The sequence below is a fragment of the Periplaneta americana genome, chromosome 13 (genome assembly GCF_040183065.1).
Source record: "Periplaneta americana isolate PAMFEO1 chromosome 13, P.americana_PAMFEO1_priV1, whole genome shotgun sequence".
NCBI classification, from domain to species: domain Eukaryota; kingdom Metazoa; phylum Arthropoda; class Insecta; order Blattodea; family Blattidae; genus Periplaneta; species Periplaneta americana.
Genome location: NC_091129.1, coordinates 96,055,336 through 96,071,592, shown reverse-complemented (window position 1 = coordinate 96,071,592; position 16,257 = coordinate 96,055,336). Strand labels below are relative to the sequence as shown.

General features: G+C 34.9%; 1 protein-coding gene across 2 annotated transcripts; it reads left to right on the top strand.

Annotated features, from left to right (window-relative positions):
* Positions 1 to 4,086: 4,086 nt before the first annotated feature.
* LOC138712128 (hemolymph lipopolysaccharide-binding protein-like) lies at positions 4,087 to 12,564 on the top strand. 2 transcript variants are annotated; one of them, XM_069843581.1, is made up of 3 exons: positions 4,087 to 4,242; positions 9,601 to 9,909; positions 12,152 to 12,564. In XM_069843581.1, the coding sequence occupies exons 2-3, from the start codon at positions 9,609 to 9,611 to the stop codon at positions 12,349 to 12,351; spliced, it is 501 nt and encodes a 166-aa protein (XP_069699682.1). In that variant the 5' UTR covers positions 4,087 to 4,242; positions 9,601 to 9,608; the 3' UTR covers positions 12,352 to 12,564. The 2 variants fall into 2 exon arrangements, with proteins under 2 accessions (XP_069699682.1, XP_069699683.1); XM_069843582.1 differs by having other exon boundaries at positions 4,137 to 4,242; positions 9,608 to 9,909.
* Positions 12,565 to 16,257: the final 3,693 nt, after the last annotated feature.

Genomic DNA, 16,257 nt, shown 5'->3' with positions numbered 1-16,257 from the left:
GTAACTATCAATTTTATTAACGATATAATGGACACACGAACATAACACCTTAATCCCAAATCTTACAAGTGTTTAATATCTGTTCTTTATGACGTGGTCCACCAATGCACCATCCAAATCGATTCGAAGAGCAACGTTGTTACAAACAGCAGACAGAACCGTACTGGTGGTATCCTGTGGAACTCTTCTGTGATAGCTGCCCATACTCGGACAAATTGTGGATGCGATGTTGATAAACTTTGTCTTTTAAAAGACCCCATAAGAAAACTCAGGTGGTGTGAAGTCGGGAAACCGAGATGGCCACTCCACAGGCACACGTCGACCAACCCAGCGTTGCGGAATTATTTCGTTCAACCACTCTGGCATTAGTATGGCGTAGTGTGGCGGTGTTCTATCCTGTTTCCACCATAGGTCATTAATATTTATTTATTTATTTATTTATTTATTTATTTATTTATTTATTTATTTATTTATTTATTTATTTATTTATTTATTCTGGTGTAGTTAAGGCCATCAGGCCTTCTCTTCCACAACACCAGGAATACAAATACAATAATAGAAATAAACAGAAAAAATACACTATATACAAAGTAAAGCTATACAAGAAATAGAGAGAAAAAAACACTATAAATAAAGTAAAGTCACACAAAAATATACACAGGTTGCAGTCACACAAACTTTAAATGAGTGATTAAGTATCATAATTAATTGTATCCTAACTAATTAACTAACATAAATAAGAAACTTGCAATTTTAATCTAGATTAAAAAAGAAAAAGAAAATAAGCACAAATCAATACTTCTAGCAATACCTAAATACAATATTGATTGATTTATTTATTTAACTAAAACAAAATTTTCCAATTTAATTTTGAATTGTGATAAAGTCCGGCAGTCTCTGACCTCATTAGGTAACGAATTCCAGAGGCGAGGTATTTCTACAGTATAGGAAGATGAGTATAAAGACGTTCTACGATGAGGGATAGAAAGAAGTGCTTGATGTCGGTTTCGAAGAGTTGTAAGAAATTGAAAGCGTGATAACAGATAATTCGGAGTAAAAGTATGCATGATTCTAAACAGAAGAGACAGTGAATGTATTGTTCTTCGTTCCTTCAGACGCACCCATGAAAGTAACAGAAGGGAAGGTGTTATATGGTCAAATTTACGAGTATTGCAGATGAATCGTATGCACACATTATGAACACGTTGTAGTCTCTCAGCTAAGAGTGAATTTACATTAGTTATCAAGGAATCGCAATAATCAAAATGGGGCATTACAAGCGTCTGAATAAGATTTTTTTTTTTATATTTTTTTGCGTAGACAATAAAGGATACAGTGTCTGTAAGCAATTGCAGGTAACTTTCTCCAGTAACGGTATCATCGAAAAAGAATGGATAAATCAACCCATCATAAGAGACACCGCCCCATATCATGACACCAGAACTTTAGTCATGAATACTGATGGTTACATTATGGTTTTCTTGCCGCCAGTACACGCAATTATGTCGGTTAAAATTTCCCGAAACATGAAATTTGGCCTCATCTGTCCAAATGATGTGTTCTTCCAAACCAGGATTTTCTTGCAGCATTCCCAGTCCTGAGTTCTGACCGTTATCCCCTCTCCTGGCTATACAGTGACGCCAATTTGAAATTTTTTGCCCAGTATTTGAAATACTACAGTCTGTGAAACATCATATGCATACATATGGCCACACGATACATCTGAAGTCAGATTAGTGATTATGTTACTATATAGTCAGCGATGTATGGAATAAAGTGGGAAAGGAACTGGCCATCCTACTCATTATCCCCAGGTTTCGTTACCTTATGAGTGATACCTTACCGGTGTCACTTATGAGGTTCCAACCAGTCTTTGAAATGCTGACTAAACATAATGTCCCTTAACCGTTCAAATATGGCCGGTTAGAGATTACAATGGTTAACCTCCTTTTTATGCATTAACCGAGGTCGGTGAATCGTAGAAATGCTTAATCAGGAGTTAGGTGGCAATTTTAATCGATGATTACACTAACCGACGTTAATGCATGTAGTCATTAGTTTTCACGCAGCAATATAGTTTACCCTTGCCGTGTCTCCATCACAGTAGATAGGCCTAATTACTCCCAGGATCGGTTAATGCATCATTAGTAAGTATTGTACACCCTTCAATTATTGCGGAAAGATGAAGGGCAGTTGCGTGACCTTGCTGAGGGTCGGGGTTATCTTATGCTGACAAGTCGATCAGTGGGTCGGGTCAATCTGTGAGAAGAACTTCATCAAAACAAAACAAAATCACAATAAGGAAAACAGTCCTCCTTTGGAATCCTGAAACAAACAGACAATTGTTACTTGATGAACTAGTATAGATTAAACTACATTGAATTTGAATTTTGAAGTATAACTAGGTCTGTATTTCTACAGAATTCGACACAGTATCAAGTTATCTTTAGTCAATTGTTTTATCTGAGATCTAATATTATATGCTTTCCTTCATTTTAGAATCGTTGACTCTCTTAAACTTGTTCGAAATTAAAATCGTTCCTAATTCCAGAAAGCCCTTTAACGAGTTTTTTTTCTAATAATTTGATGTTCGGTTATGATAATAGTATATTACGATACAAGGATGAGAAATTCTTTTTACAGAATCGAGGAAAAGTTTGAAAAACGAGCAGAGCGAGTTTTAATTTCAGAGATTTTGTAATACACATCACAAACGTGTATTGTACAACAGTTTTTGCACGAACATATTTTTAAAATTGCAAATACAATATAATATGCATTGGAAATTTAGAGCAATATCATTCCAAAGCCTTCGTAAAACTATACTGTAACGGTAACTAAGTAACAATAAGAGCACTATAATGGGTCTATTTCAGTATAGTTTTACGTTATGAAGAATGGTTTCCCTAGCAACAAGTTTCCGTGTGGGAATTTTAACTTTCAAGGCCTAACAACAATATCTGTAAATAGAACAAAAAATACGATCGTGCAAAAAAGTATTTTAAACTAATGGTTAAAACGTGACTTTTGCCCTGGATATAATAGTTATTCTTATTCTAGAGCCGAGGTTATGAAAACATGATGCTTTACTTCCATACCACACGCATTCATGACGTATAAAAGAGGTAACGTTCATCTTTAACTTTATCTTTACCCATACTATTTTTTTCAAAGGGCACAAATCTTACTGTCATATTGAATGATATAACATTAAAGTTTCACCCACATAAAACCAACAATATTTAGTGCACCCATATTGTAGACCTAATGCATAGCATACCAATTACTTTAAAATTTCGATATCTTTGCATTTCATGTATTGTTTCCCATAAATCTTACATCAGTATGTAGCTTTCACATGTGAAACAAGCCAAAAACTGTACAAAAATAACCAGTATATGACATGTAGGTAGATTAATTCAATATACTAGCATAATTAAACAATTCATCGGTTGAGGAGAAGGTACGAGAATAGAAACATTTTGTTAGCTCTGTTCTGAACCTTCTTCCTTGATCTTTAAAACCTTTAAGATAATCGCCAGATTTTATATAATTACATATTTTTTTTTGTATACATATCTATCTGAAAACTCAAAATGTTGGCGAATTAGGATACTAAGGTCTTTATATTTAATGTTAATACTATACGTATTTTTTGGCACAATAATACATGTTTTTTTTAATAATTACACATTTTTACATGAAATGAATACCCATGCCAAAATGTTGTTTAATTAAGCGTCTTGTAAAGAAAATTATCAATCCTACTTCAAACTCAAAGATGTCAGTATAGTACTTTGTAATAATGGGATACATATTTCAGCATTCACAACAAGATAGCTACTAGAGTATAACCTGGTATCTTGCAGATGATAGATGAAATAAAGGGCAAGTGGAGACTCTTCTTGGAATGATAGAAGGGAAATAGGGGCACGTGGAGACTCTTCGTGGAATGATAGATGGAAATGAGAGTACTCCGAGAAGAAACTCTCTGCAACATCTGCATTGTCCGCCATAAATTCCATCACGAGACCTGGCCGAGGATCGAATCCGGGCCGCTTCAATGGAATACCAGAACGGGATTTCTCCCATACGTTGATTTCTAGTGGCATTGGCAGGCTGAAACTTTTGTTGCAGCCCTGTTTCGTTATCTGTCGGATTCCTCCGGATGAAGAGAGACTCTACCAACGAGACATTTAGCGAAGAATCTCCATCGAAGCAAGGAGCACTCTTGTGAACGAGGTAAGCGTCAAACTTAGATTAGCTGTTTCAGTAACACTGGTATCTCAAAAATACTTAATAAATGAATGTTTATTCTACTAACATGAAGTAGGTTCAAACGGTGGCTTTAGATGGCGAGCATGATGAGTTTAGACAATCTCAAAAATCTTAAATAAACTTTAATTTTTGGTGATTAAAAAAGAGAAGTTTCTCTAAGTTGGGAACAAAAAGCAGTCATGTTCAAATGTACTTCTTCAGCCTGGAGTTACATAGAACAAATAGAAATAATATGTGTAGAATTAACGTCTTATAAAAATAATTGTATCCACATTTCAGATGTACTGAGTTGTTTTAAGAAACAGACGAAGCAGTGTATTTTTAACCGTTAACTTGGTAAAGCTTCATTCCTCACACTAGTTTATTAAACCTTGTCGGACCGTAAAGAAAACAACTGTCACAATGTCCATATTTTTATATATTGTACAATATTATAGTATTGTGAAATTTTAATATTTTTCCCACCAATTTCTTTTCTATTCTATTAAAATTATAGCATTGTATCCTATAGGATACATTGCCAATTTAAGGGTAACGCAGATCAATCAGCATTGAGTAACTCGTATGAACCCAACTAACGTAGAATAATAAACAATGAGGAAATTGTATGACTTTTAAATGTAGAATAATCAACGACAAACCACACCAATTTAAAATCTGGAATAATCAACGATAAGAAAGTCATGCAAGTTTTAAATGTGTAATAATTAACAGTAATGAAATGACGTCAATTTTAGATGTAGAATAATCAACAATGATGAAATAACATGAATTTTAAATATAAGATAATCAAAAATGGAAATATCACGCGAATTTGAAATATAGAATAATCAAAAGTCAAACGAAATTTAAAGCCAGTCACGCAAACTTTAAATGTAAGATAATCTACAGGGAAAGGATTTATATGTAAATACATATTTACTTATAAAGCTAATATAATTTATATTTTGCATTATCTTTATGTTTCACAATGTGTAGGGTTGAAAAATCCTACTTTTATTTTCCATATTTTTCCATATTTTAGAGTTTAGTACATATTTTCGTTAATTTCCATATATTTTCCATATTTCATATAAAACAGTCCATATTATATTAGGTTTAACAATAAAACAAAACAAAATTCCATTAACTTTTAAAAATACATTTCAACAATAGAGATTTAAACACATGTTCAGTAATCCCTTTAACATCAGAGTTATTTGAAAATTAGCAGTCCTATCAACAATGGGAAAGTAAGTTACAAAACTGTATTAATTTAATTTAAAATTTTTAACAGACTTCAGTTGTGCAGCTCAACAGTTAAATGCCAGTCAGAGTACACATAGGTTCAGTTTTGTAAATCATACTATAAAGACGGTAAATATGCCAAAAGTACGTCATTCAGTCAATTTAAAATCAAAACTAACAAGTTACATTTCAGAATTTAAAGAAGATGGTTTATCAACTGACAATAAAATATTATTTTGTAATTTGTGTCAGTGTGCAGTATCATCTACACAAAAGTTCCTGGTGCAACAACACATTACAACTAGTAAACATCAGGCCAACAAACAACTAAATTCCAAGCAGAGACAATTGTTTTTAACACAACCAACAACATCGAATGTAAGATCTGAGTTTAACATCGACCTGTGCCGTTCTCTCATCTCTGCTGATATTCCTCTCTACAAACTAAAGAATAAGGTCTTCAGGGAATTCCTTGAAAAATATACTCAACATACAATCCCGGATGAGTCAACACTTAGGAAGACGTATGCTCCATCCATCTACGATGAGACAATACAGAAGATAAGAGATGAAATTAAAGATAGTTCAATTTGGGTTTCCATTGATGAGACTCCCGACAAAGAAGGTAGACTTGTTGGTAATGTAGTTATCGGTTTGTTAAGTGAACAATATTCTGAACGAATTCTTTTACATTGTGATGTTCTAGAAAAGTGCAATAACAAAACTATAGTTAAACTGTTCAACGAAGCTATGGGTATCCTGTGGCCAAAGGGTATTATGTACGATAATGTGTTATTCTTTATTAGCGATGCTGCCCCTTATATGGTCAAAGCTGGACAAGCATTATCTGTTGTATATCCTAAATTGACTCATTTTACTTGTGTAGCGCATGCATTTCATCGTGTGGCAGAAGTGGTCAGAGACAATTTCCCTAAAGTAGATTTGTTGATTTCATCAGTGAAAAAAGTATTTCTCAAAGCTCCCAGTAGAGTTAACGTGTTGAAAGAAATGTACCCTGAAATTCCATTGCCACCAAAGCCAATTTTAACTAGATGGGGTACATGGCTAGAAGCAGTTGAATATTATGCCGAACATATAGACTCTATTAACAATGTTCTCCTTGCATTGGACTCTGAAGATGCAGTCTCAATTGATACTGCGAAAACAGTTACCTGTGACATAAGTGTGAAGAATGACTTAGCTCACATTCAGCATACATTTTCATGCATCATAAAAACGCTCAAAAGTCTCCAAAATAGGCACCTTTCACTATCTGAAAGTTTTGAAATTATAAATAGTACTGTGGAACAACTGAATCGTGGTAGAGGTAAAGTTGCAGATGCAGTAAGAGCTAAGGTGGACACTGTACTTTCAAAAAACCCTGGATATGAAGAACTACAAAAGGTTGTTGCTGTGATGAGTGGTGAATCAACAGTGAAGATTAACTTGGACTTATCCCCAGCAGACATTGTGAAATTGAATTATGTACCAGTTACTTCTTGTGACGTCGAACGCTCTTTTAGTCAGTATAAATCTATCCTCAGAGACAATAGAAGAAGATTCACTTTTCAGCACTTGAAAGAAATGTTTGTAACCTATTGTTATGGTAACAGACAATAAAAATTGTGTTTTGTTGAAACTACATTGGAAGATAAGGTACGTCCATTATATTTTTTGTTTAGTTTGATTAAAATGTACCAATATTTAACGTACATAGTCATTTTTTTATAATTTTAAGTCCATATTTAATTCCATATTTTGGTAAAAATCCATATTTAATTCCATATTTTGGTAAAAATAACTACATATATATTTACATATTTCATATATTTTTAGTCCATATAAATCCGTTCCCTGATAATCTACAATGAAAAAACAAATCACTCAAATTTTAAATATAGGACAATCAAGAATGAGAAAATGACATGAAATCTATTTTAGATGTAGTGTAGTCAAAAATGAGGAAATTACACGAGATTTTGTGGAATAATCAAGAATGAATAAATTACATGAATTTTAACTTTAGGATAATCAATAATGAGGAAATCAGGCGAATTCTAAATTTAGGATAACCAACGTTGAAGAAGTCATTCGAATTTTAAATGTAGGATGATTAATACTGAGGTAATTTTATTCGTATTGACGCGAAGTTTACAGTAGGATTTTCAACAACGAGGAAATCACGCCAAATTTAAGTGTATAATAAATCAACGGGGAAATCACGTCAGATTTAAATGTAGGGTAATCAACAATGAGGAAATCACGCCAAATTTAAATGTAGGACAATTAACAATGAAGAAATCACGCCAAATTTAAGTGCAGAATAATAAAAAATGAGAAAATCACGCCAAATTTAAATGTAGAATAATTAACAAAGAAAGTCATGCCAAATTTAAATGTAGAATAATTATTAACAATGAGGAAATCACGCCAAATTTAAATGTAGGGTAATTAATAATGAAGAAATCACGCCAAATTTAAGTGTAGGTTAATTAAAAATGAGGAAATCACGCCAAATTTAAATGTGAGATAATTAACAATGAGAAAATCATGCCAAATTTAAATGTGAGATAATTAACAATGAGGAAATCATGCCAAATTTAAATGTCTGATAATTAACAATGAGGAAATCATGTCAAATTTAAATGTGAGATAATTAACAACGAGAAAATCATGCCAAATTTAAATGTAGCATAATTAACAATGAGAAAAGCACACCAAATTTAAATGTGGGGTTATTAACAATGAGGAGGATATAATGCCAATTTTAAGTGTAGGATAACCAACAATGAGGAAATGACATGAATTTTATATATAGAATAATCAGCAATGAAGAAATGATATTAATTTTAAAAGTAGGGTACAACAGTGACACTGTCACACGAATTTTAACCAACAATAAGGAAATAACGTGAATTTTGAATGTAGGATAATCAAGAAACATGAGGTGATAGGAGTCTTACAGCCTATACAGAATAATCGACCATGAGGAAGGCATACGAGTTTTAAATTTAAAAAATCAACAATTCGATAGTCATAAGAGGTTTATATGTAAAAATGAACAGTAAGGAAGTGATACGATTTTCAGTTATAGAAAAATTACCAATTAAGGAGTGATAGACTAGTAGTTTTAAATGTAGAATAATCAACAATGGTGAAGTCAGACGAGTTTTAAATATTCTCCGATATGCCACTGGTGGCCACGTTTCGTTTGCATACAGGAACTGGCATTGTTTTATAAAATTTAATTTGTATATTTTTTCTCGTTTATTGATCAGAGTCTGATATCGGTTCATACATAAATGAAAACTTGTGAAGTCTATTATGAACTTACCGCATATTCTTAAACACTGCCGTTATTATTTACATGACGTTCTGAGTAATTAAAAAGATAAAGTTATAGGCAATGGCGGATTAATCACTAGATCTAGGGTCGCGGGCTCTTCGGTGATAGTCGCACAACATGGTCATTACAATGGAATTAAGTCTGGAGAACGCGAAGACCAACCAATAGTAAACAAGTCGAGTATATGCAGTTCGGTTACTTTAATTCGACAAGAAGGCCACATGGGAGAAATTTATATATGATTTTTTTTTTCAATTATTTTATGTCGTTTGTCCACCGATACAATGGGTCTCGCATCTTACGAAACATTCTGTATATGAGCATATTTCTTTTTCGTCGTGTCCGCAACATCCTCGACTTATCAATACAGAATAGGCCTAAGTACTGATTCGATTCTGATAGGGAAAAAATTATCTCATGAAATTTTGGTCACTATAAAAGACCGCTGCCTAGACAACGTCGTGAGGCATATGTTTAACTACATGAAGCTATAACGACTGGGGGATGATCGTGCTGACCACACGTTACCTTATGATCGTTAGATGATCGTTCACTTCTGCTGGAGCATGTAGACGTGAGGTCAGCAATTGACATAAAAATCCTAGCTTTGAAAATGAGTGTATCTTGTTTATGTTGCCTGTAGCTGCTTATCAAGCAAATTGGTTGTATCACAAGAATAATTTTCCTGCCTGCCTGCCAGCCACGTATTCTCAAATAATTTTACGCCGTGGTTGATGACTGTGCGTTAGGTTGCAGGATGTGGCTTAGGCTGTGTTGCGCATGCGCAGTGCTCGTCGGTCTGAGCTCTGCCGACATCCAGCCTGTGGAGGGCTACAGCCTGTACCCGGGCCTGGGCTTCTACAAGTACTACCGCAGCATCAAGACCTGGGCCGAGGCCTGGAAGCAGTGTGACGCCGACGGCGCCCATCTCGTCGTCATTAACTCAGACGCCGAGGCGCAAGTGATGCGTCAACTACTGACGGGCGTCAACCCCCAGCACTACACGTACATCGGTTTCCATAAGTTCTACGCACCGGATGTTTTTCACACAGTTGAAGGTACTCGTAATAAGAAGTTATATCTGACTGGTATGGCGCGGACGAATCTTGATGTAATGCTAGTGAAGAGATTTAAATATTTTGTAATTAGTTTATTGCGAGTAACTTTCTTGTTATACGAAATGGAAAAAATTGACAGCGGAACATTGATCCAGAAGAGTTTGACTTGAATTTTGACTTGTAACGTCTACATTCGACCTACGTAATAGAAACAATTAAAGGATTTGATGGAACGGAAATTACACTGACGTTATTTGACTTCGGTCCCCATGAAAATGCTTGCGTCATATTCGAGAAACTAGACAATGTGAACGAGTCCATTCCTACACGCAGGGGCACTCTGCATATATTCAGATTGAACTATGAAATTATGACACGTTTCTTTTCAATTTTTAGAGAGAAATCTTACTGCAACTTTCCAATTTAAATTGTATTGAAACAACTCGTACTTTGCAAATTGTTTAGAAATGAGGAATATGTTTGATGTGATGACCATTACGTTGCTGCACTGCTTCAAGACGACGAACCAAATTGGAAATAACTCTTCGGTACAGGTCCTCATGAAAAGAGTACCTAGTAAACTTTCATTATTCTTCGTCGAAGTTATCTTGCGCTTGATAAGTGAAAAGGAATCTCCACAGAAAATAGTCACATAGGCTTTTAATCTTGGCTTCATAATGGTCAGTAGTGTCCACAACGATGCAATGCAGAAAATCTGTTAGAAATCGTGAAATATTCCATGTAGAGAGTCTAAGTCAATTGTGGAACTGTGGGGTGTTGTTCCATCTTGCATCAACCATTGAGTTTCCATTTTCAGGTTCTTTAAGGGGTTAGGTACAGCTTACAGCAGTAAAAGTTTTGGAAATATTCAATATTTTTCCCTCAATTACTGTATCTTGTACAATAATGAAAATTGGTATGTGTAAAACACTGTCCTTCTGCTATATGAAAAACATATTTTTACGATTTAAAAAACTATTTATATATACATTTTTTTTTTTTTTCAAAATTCAAAATGATGGCAGTTTACTGTGCAGTGATGAAGCTTTTCCCTCATAACTCATAAACTTGTTAACTTTTTCATGTTGCTGAAACTCATATTTACATTATCATGCTCTTTCAACAAAATCCTTAATAAATAATATATATATATTTTTTTTTTCGTTAGAAGAAAATACTAATATTTGACCATTTTTAAATGAATTTATTTTTTATCAGACAATCTATCAAAGGTAGAAAAGTGATCTTGCGTCATATTGTAGATATGGCATGCATAAATACATATAAAAAATTTGATCACAGAGTGTTGGATAGTTTTTGAGTTATGAGGGAAACGCTACGTCACTGCACAGTGAAATTAATTTTAAAAAATGTGAATAATTTTATTTAAATCGTTTTTTTTTCAAATAGCAGAAGGACAATGTTTTACACATACTAAAAAAATGTTGAATATTTCCAAAATTTTACTGCTGTAAGCTGTACCTAAGCCCTTAACAGTAACTGGAGCAAAAAATTATTTCTTAACTTGTTTAGATAACTTGCAGAATTCACAGTCTCTTCGAAAAATACTGGGCCAATCAGCCAATGGCTAGAGAGAGCACAGCAAAGTTTAATTATTTCCCTATGAAGGGGCATTTCTTGCAACTGATATGGGTTTTCCCTAGTCCAGAATCTGTAATTTTGCTTGTTTACTGCTCCATTCATATAATCATGTGCTTCGTCTGAAAATCAAGCAATATTTCTGAGCGGTCTAAACTTTGTTAGGATATATAAGATATATATGGTAATCCAACTTCAACATTGTTGAAATTTGCAATCACTGACTTAAGCCTGGTTCAGACGGTGCGTGTTTCTGTGATGGATGGGTAGCTTGCGTGCTGACTGGCTGGCTCCCGTATTGCCTACGGTGATGGTAGTTGTTCACAAGGAGCTGGCTCTTTTCACAGTTCAAATTGGAAAGTCATCTGCTGCTTCATCTGTTGCCAACACTCATGGTCAGAAAGAAACTAAACCGTGAGTGGGAAACAACTAAAGTCCTACGTTAACAGTAGTAAATATCGTAATAAAGTAATTAAGCCCAGGAATCGAACCTGGGCCACCTGGTTTCGCGGCCAGACGCGCTAACCGTTACTCCACAGGTGTGGACTGGAATTGTAGATATTGCCTCTCGCATCGCTATGTATACACGTTCACACATCTCTGAAACAAAATTTCAAACTTATTTTTGGAATCTCTGCTGCAGGAAAACGACTAGACAGGACCGGTTACTACAAGTGGGCGCCAGGAAAGCCCGGCAGTGATGCCAACCACAAGTGCGGGGCTATTTTTCCTTCGGGTCTACTGGTGAATAAGGACTGTACGGGGCAGTGGGGCTTCATCTGTGAGAACGAGCTCAAGTGCCGGCATGGGACCCTCGTCAGTGTTCTACACGCGTGGGACTGACCAAGATTAAAGTGGAAGCTGTTATGGTAGTATACTCACCCGTAGAAAATGACATTTGCAGCAAATAACATGTTATTTCAAACTAATGAAATGCATTTTGTTGTCAGTACATATTTTCAATTAAAAACTACAATCATCCTAGTCACTGACAGGATTCTTGGCCCTCTTCCAATTAAATAATTTATTCTCAATATAAATTATATTTTATTGCCATTTTTTTTTATTCTTTGCCTTTTTTAACCTCTTCATCATTTGTCCACTTGCACTCCAGGGCAGTATAGGCCGTGCCTCAAAGCTACATTTTCAGCTGAAGTGAACTAGATTGTTGACTAAATAGCCGGATGTGACATCAGAAGTTACGATCCAAAGCTACGTAGTGAATAGCAATCAAGTCCGTAGTAGCTAGTGAAAGAAAATGCTTACTTGATTGCTGACTTGTATACTAAACAAACATGGATACCTCATTAACAATTGGGGGTTATGAAGTCTGATAATGCTTTGGAAATAAAATGTGAGTTCAGTGTAGAATAACACGTTAACTTGGAACATTGACATTGTTGGTATCTCCGTTAGGTACATTTTTTTAATATTGTAGTATTTCAGGCCCTTACCTTTTCCACATTTATTTCGATTGTCGATAACCAAACGTAATTTTCATAGATATCTTTTGAACATCGTTTACATTTTTACATCTTTCTACGTTTCTTTTCTAGTGTCTCAGGAAATCACCATTCAGTTCAGAAACCTGAGAATTAAGGCCGTGTCTCAAAGCTACATTTTCAGCTAAAGTGAACTAGATTGTTGACTAAATAGCCGGATGTGACGTCAGAAGTTATGATCCAAAGCTACATAGTGCATAGCAATCAAGTCCGTAGTAGCTAGTAAACGAAAATGCTTGTTTGATTGCTGACTTGTTCACTAAACAAACATGGATACCTCATCAGCAATTGGGGTTATTAAATCTGAAAATGCTTTGGAAGTGAAATAATATAAATATAATGTAGAATAACACGTTAACTTTGAACACTGACATTGTTAGTACCTTCTGTACAATGTTTTAAACATTATTGTAATATATTAAGTCCTTATCTTTTCCACATAATTCGTAATGAAACTGCATTAGGACACTGCCTTCTTAATTTAGTGCTGCACCGTGATGTCATGGTTTTTAGAAAAATAATCTATGAAGAAGGCCGTGTTTCAAGCATACATTTCCAAAGCTCCCTAGTGTGTAGTTTACGCGCCAAGGCTTGGAATTGTTCATGAGTGTAAAACATCTGCTGCTGTAACAATAATTCGAATGAATGTATTAGTCACCTAGTTGCTAGTCACTAGTGTGTAGTGTGGACTTGATCTTTGAGACACGGCCTAAGTTTCTTGAACTGTTTGCTGGAAAACTGTCTATAAACAAAGAATTCGAATTTCCAAAAAATAACAGTTGATAACTCGTAATTAAACTGCATTAGGACACTGACTTTCTAATTTAGTGCTATACCGTAATTTCATGACTTTGAGAAAAATAGTCTATGAAAAAGGCTATGATTCCAGCATACATATTCAAAGCTCTCTAGTGTGTAGTTTACAAGTCAGCTAGCATGTAATAGTAGTATAGACTTGAGCTTTGAGACACAGCCATAGAAGATGATTATCTTTGTACCAACACTAGACTCTCTCACAATGTCGATCTCTCTGATCGTGTGGTCAGCACGATGCAGGACTACAGCGAAGATATCGCAGAATAATTACAAGACAAGAGAATTAATTCTCTGAATATTCACTCCCACTTTCACACATATTTAAATTTTGCGATTCTCGATTGCTTAAAACAATAAATTGACGTTCTAGATTTTGTTTACTATCTACAAGGATTATTGACTAACTTCTAAAATGATCCACCAGCGTGGTTCAGTCGGCTGAGGCACTTGCCTGCCGATCTGGAGTTGCACTCGGACGAGGGTTCGATTCCCGGTTGATCTGACTACCTGCCTGTTTTCTTCCGAGGTTTTCCTCAACCGTAAGATGAATGGCGAATCCTCGGTCTCATCTCGCCAAATACTATCTCGCTTTCATCAATCTAAATAACCGAAGATTTGATAAAGCGTCATTAAATAACCAATTTAAAAAAACATCTAAAGTGTGCCAGTATCATCTTGGGTTTTCATCTTTGTCGTGTTGTTACATTATGAATATGCTTTGTAATTATGCGACTATTTTTCTCTATAATTTTGTGCTTGCAATTTACTCGTATATTGTTTTTTTACTTTTTTTGTTTGGAGAGAGATGCGTGATCTTGAATCAGATGAAGATCTGATGGGACGAATAACTGAGGATATGAATTATAAAATATACCAGTTCCAAAAAGTAGAAAATTGAGTTGAGCACATATGGTATTATGTCTGAGGTTGATAACATAATATAACAGTCTAATACTTGCTCTCTGTCAAGTTCATTGGCCTCATGACAAACCACTTGAATTCTAAGTCATTCTATGTCAATGTAATAAGTATATATAGCATTTAGAAAGCAACAGGAGTTACCATGTTTTGGAATTCAGGTCCTCAATTGCAGCAGCAGAGGAAATTCACGACAATCCTGCAGTCTTTCACCGCCGCATTAGACAGTCCATGTACCGTCGATTTAACTGTACACGTCAATGGACGAATTTTTAACCTCTTTTGAAGTGATTGTTGTGTGCAAATGTTTTGTAAGACTTTCAAGACAATGAAGGATGATAATGGTTTGTGTTATATTTAGATCTGGTATCTTCACAAAAGAATGCCTCAAAGGAAAATATGACATTAGAAAGAACTGTTTGTTTTGGTGTCCCGTGTAACCTTCCAGAGTTTGTCGATTTAATTTTTTTATCTGTATAATGTGAGTGAATTATAAATACAATGAATAACAGAATTATTCGGACACTTAATATTCCAAATGTTTATGTGTATGTTACTAAACATGTTTGCAAAAACGCAGAAATTACGCTTGCGGTTACGTCAACTAAACCAATTTGCATAATATGGACATGAAAAGAGCTTGCTAATGAAACGGTATGTTAACATATTTATATAAAAATAAAAAATATACAATTTACTGCGTAACAAAAATATTCGGACAGTCGTGTTAGTCCTATTCTGTACACCGCTGTTGATCACTTACATTACAAAGTAGGTGGAAGTACCGAGTTTCAATAATGTGCGAGAGTACTTAGTCTTACTTGTGCTGTCGTTTCAGCAAGACGGAACACAAAATGGGGCGTAAAGGTAAGCGAACAACATTTAATCAGAGGCAGTTAGTGATATTCCATCACGAAAAATGGAAAACCATTCGAAACATTGCAGATTTGACTCAGATGAAGAGAAGATAAGTACAGCGTCTGACATAATTCTCAGATATAAAAACGAGGACAGAATAGAGCTGAGAAAGCAAACAAGTCGCCGAAAAGTCCTCACAGACAGAGAAGAATCTCTTAATATCAGTCAGATTAAAAAGAATCCTCGTATAAGTGCCCCGAAGTTAGCTTCTGAAATTGAATCAGCTACGGGTAAAAAAGTGCATGCCCAAACAATTAAGAGGACAATACATAAACGGGGCTACAACGGAAGAATAGCACGAAAAAAGCCTTGTGTTTGTGAAAGGAACAGACGTAAACGACTTCAGTTTGCTAAGGAATGTGAAAATAAAGGCGAAGATAGATGGGAAAAGGCTCTTTTTTTCTGATAAGAACAAATTCAATGTTTTTGACAGCGATGGTAGACAAATGGTCTGGAGAAAGCCTAAGGAGGAAATGAAAACCAAGAATTTGCGAGCTACTGTTAATCAAGGTAGAGAAAATGTGATGATATGGGTGTGCATGTCAGCTTCTGGGGTTGGTGAATTGGTGTTCATCGAGGATATCATGAAGAAGGA

Excerpts from the sequence above, each read along its gene's own strand:
- LOC138712128 (XM_069843581.1), top strand. The coding sequence starts at position 9,609 with ATGTGGCTTAGGCTGTGTTGCGCATGCGCAGTGCTCGTCGGTCTGAGC. Across the intron at positions 9,910-12,151 it reads TGTTTTTCACACAGTTGAAG|GAAAACGACTAGACAGGACC; the intron begins GTACTCGTAATA and ends TCTCTGCTGCAG.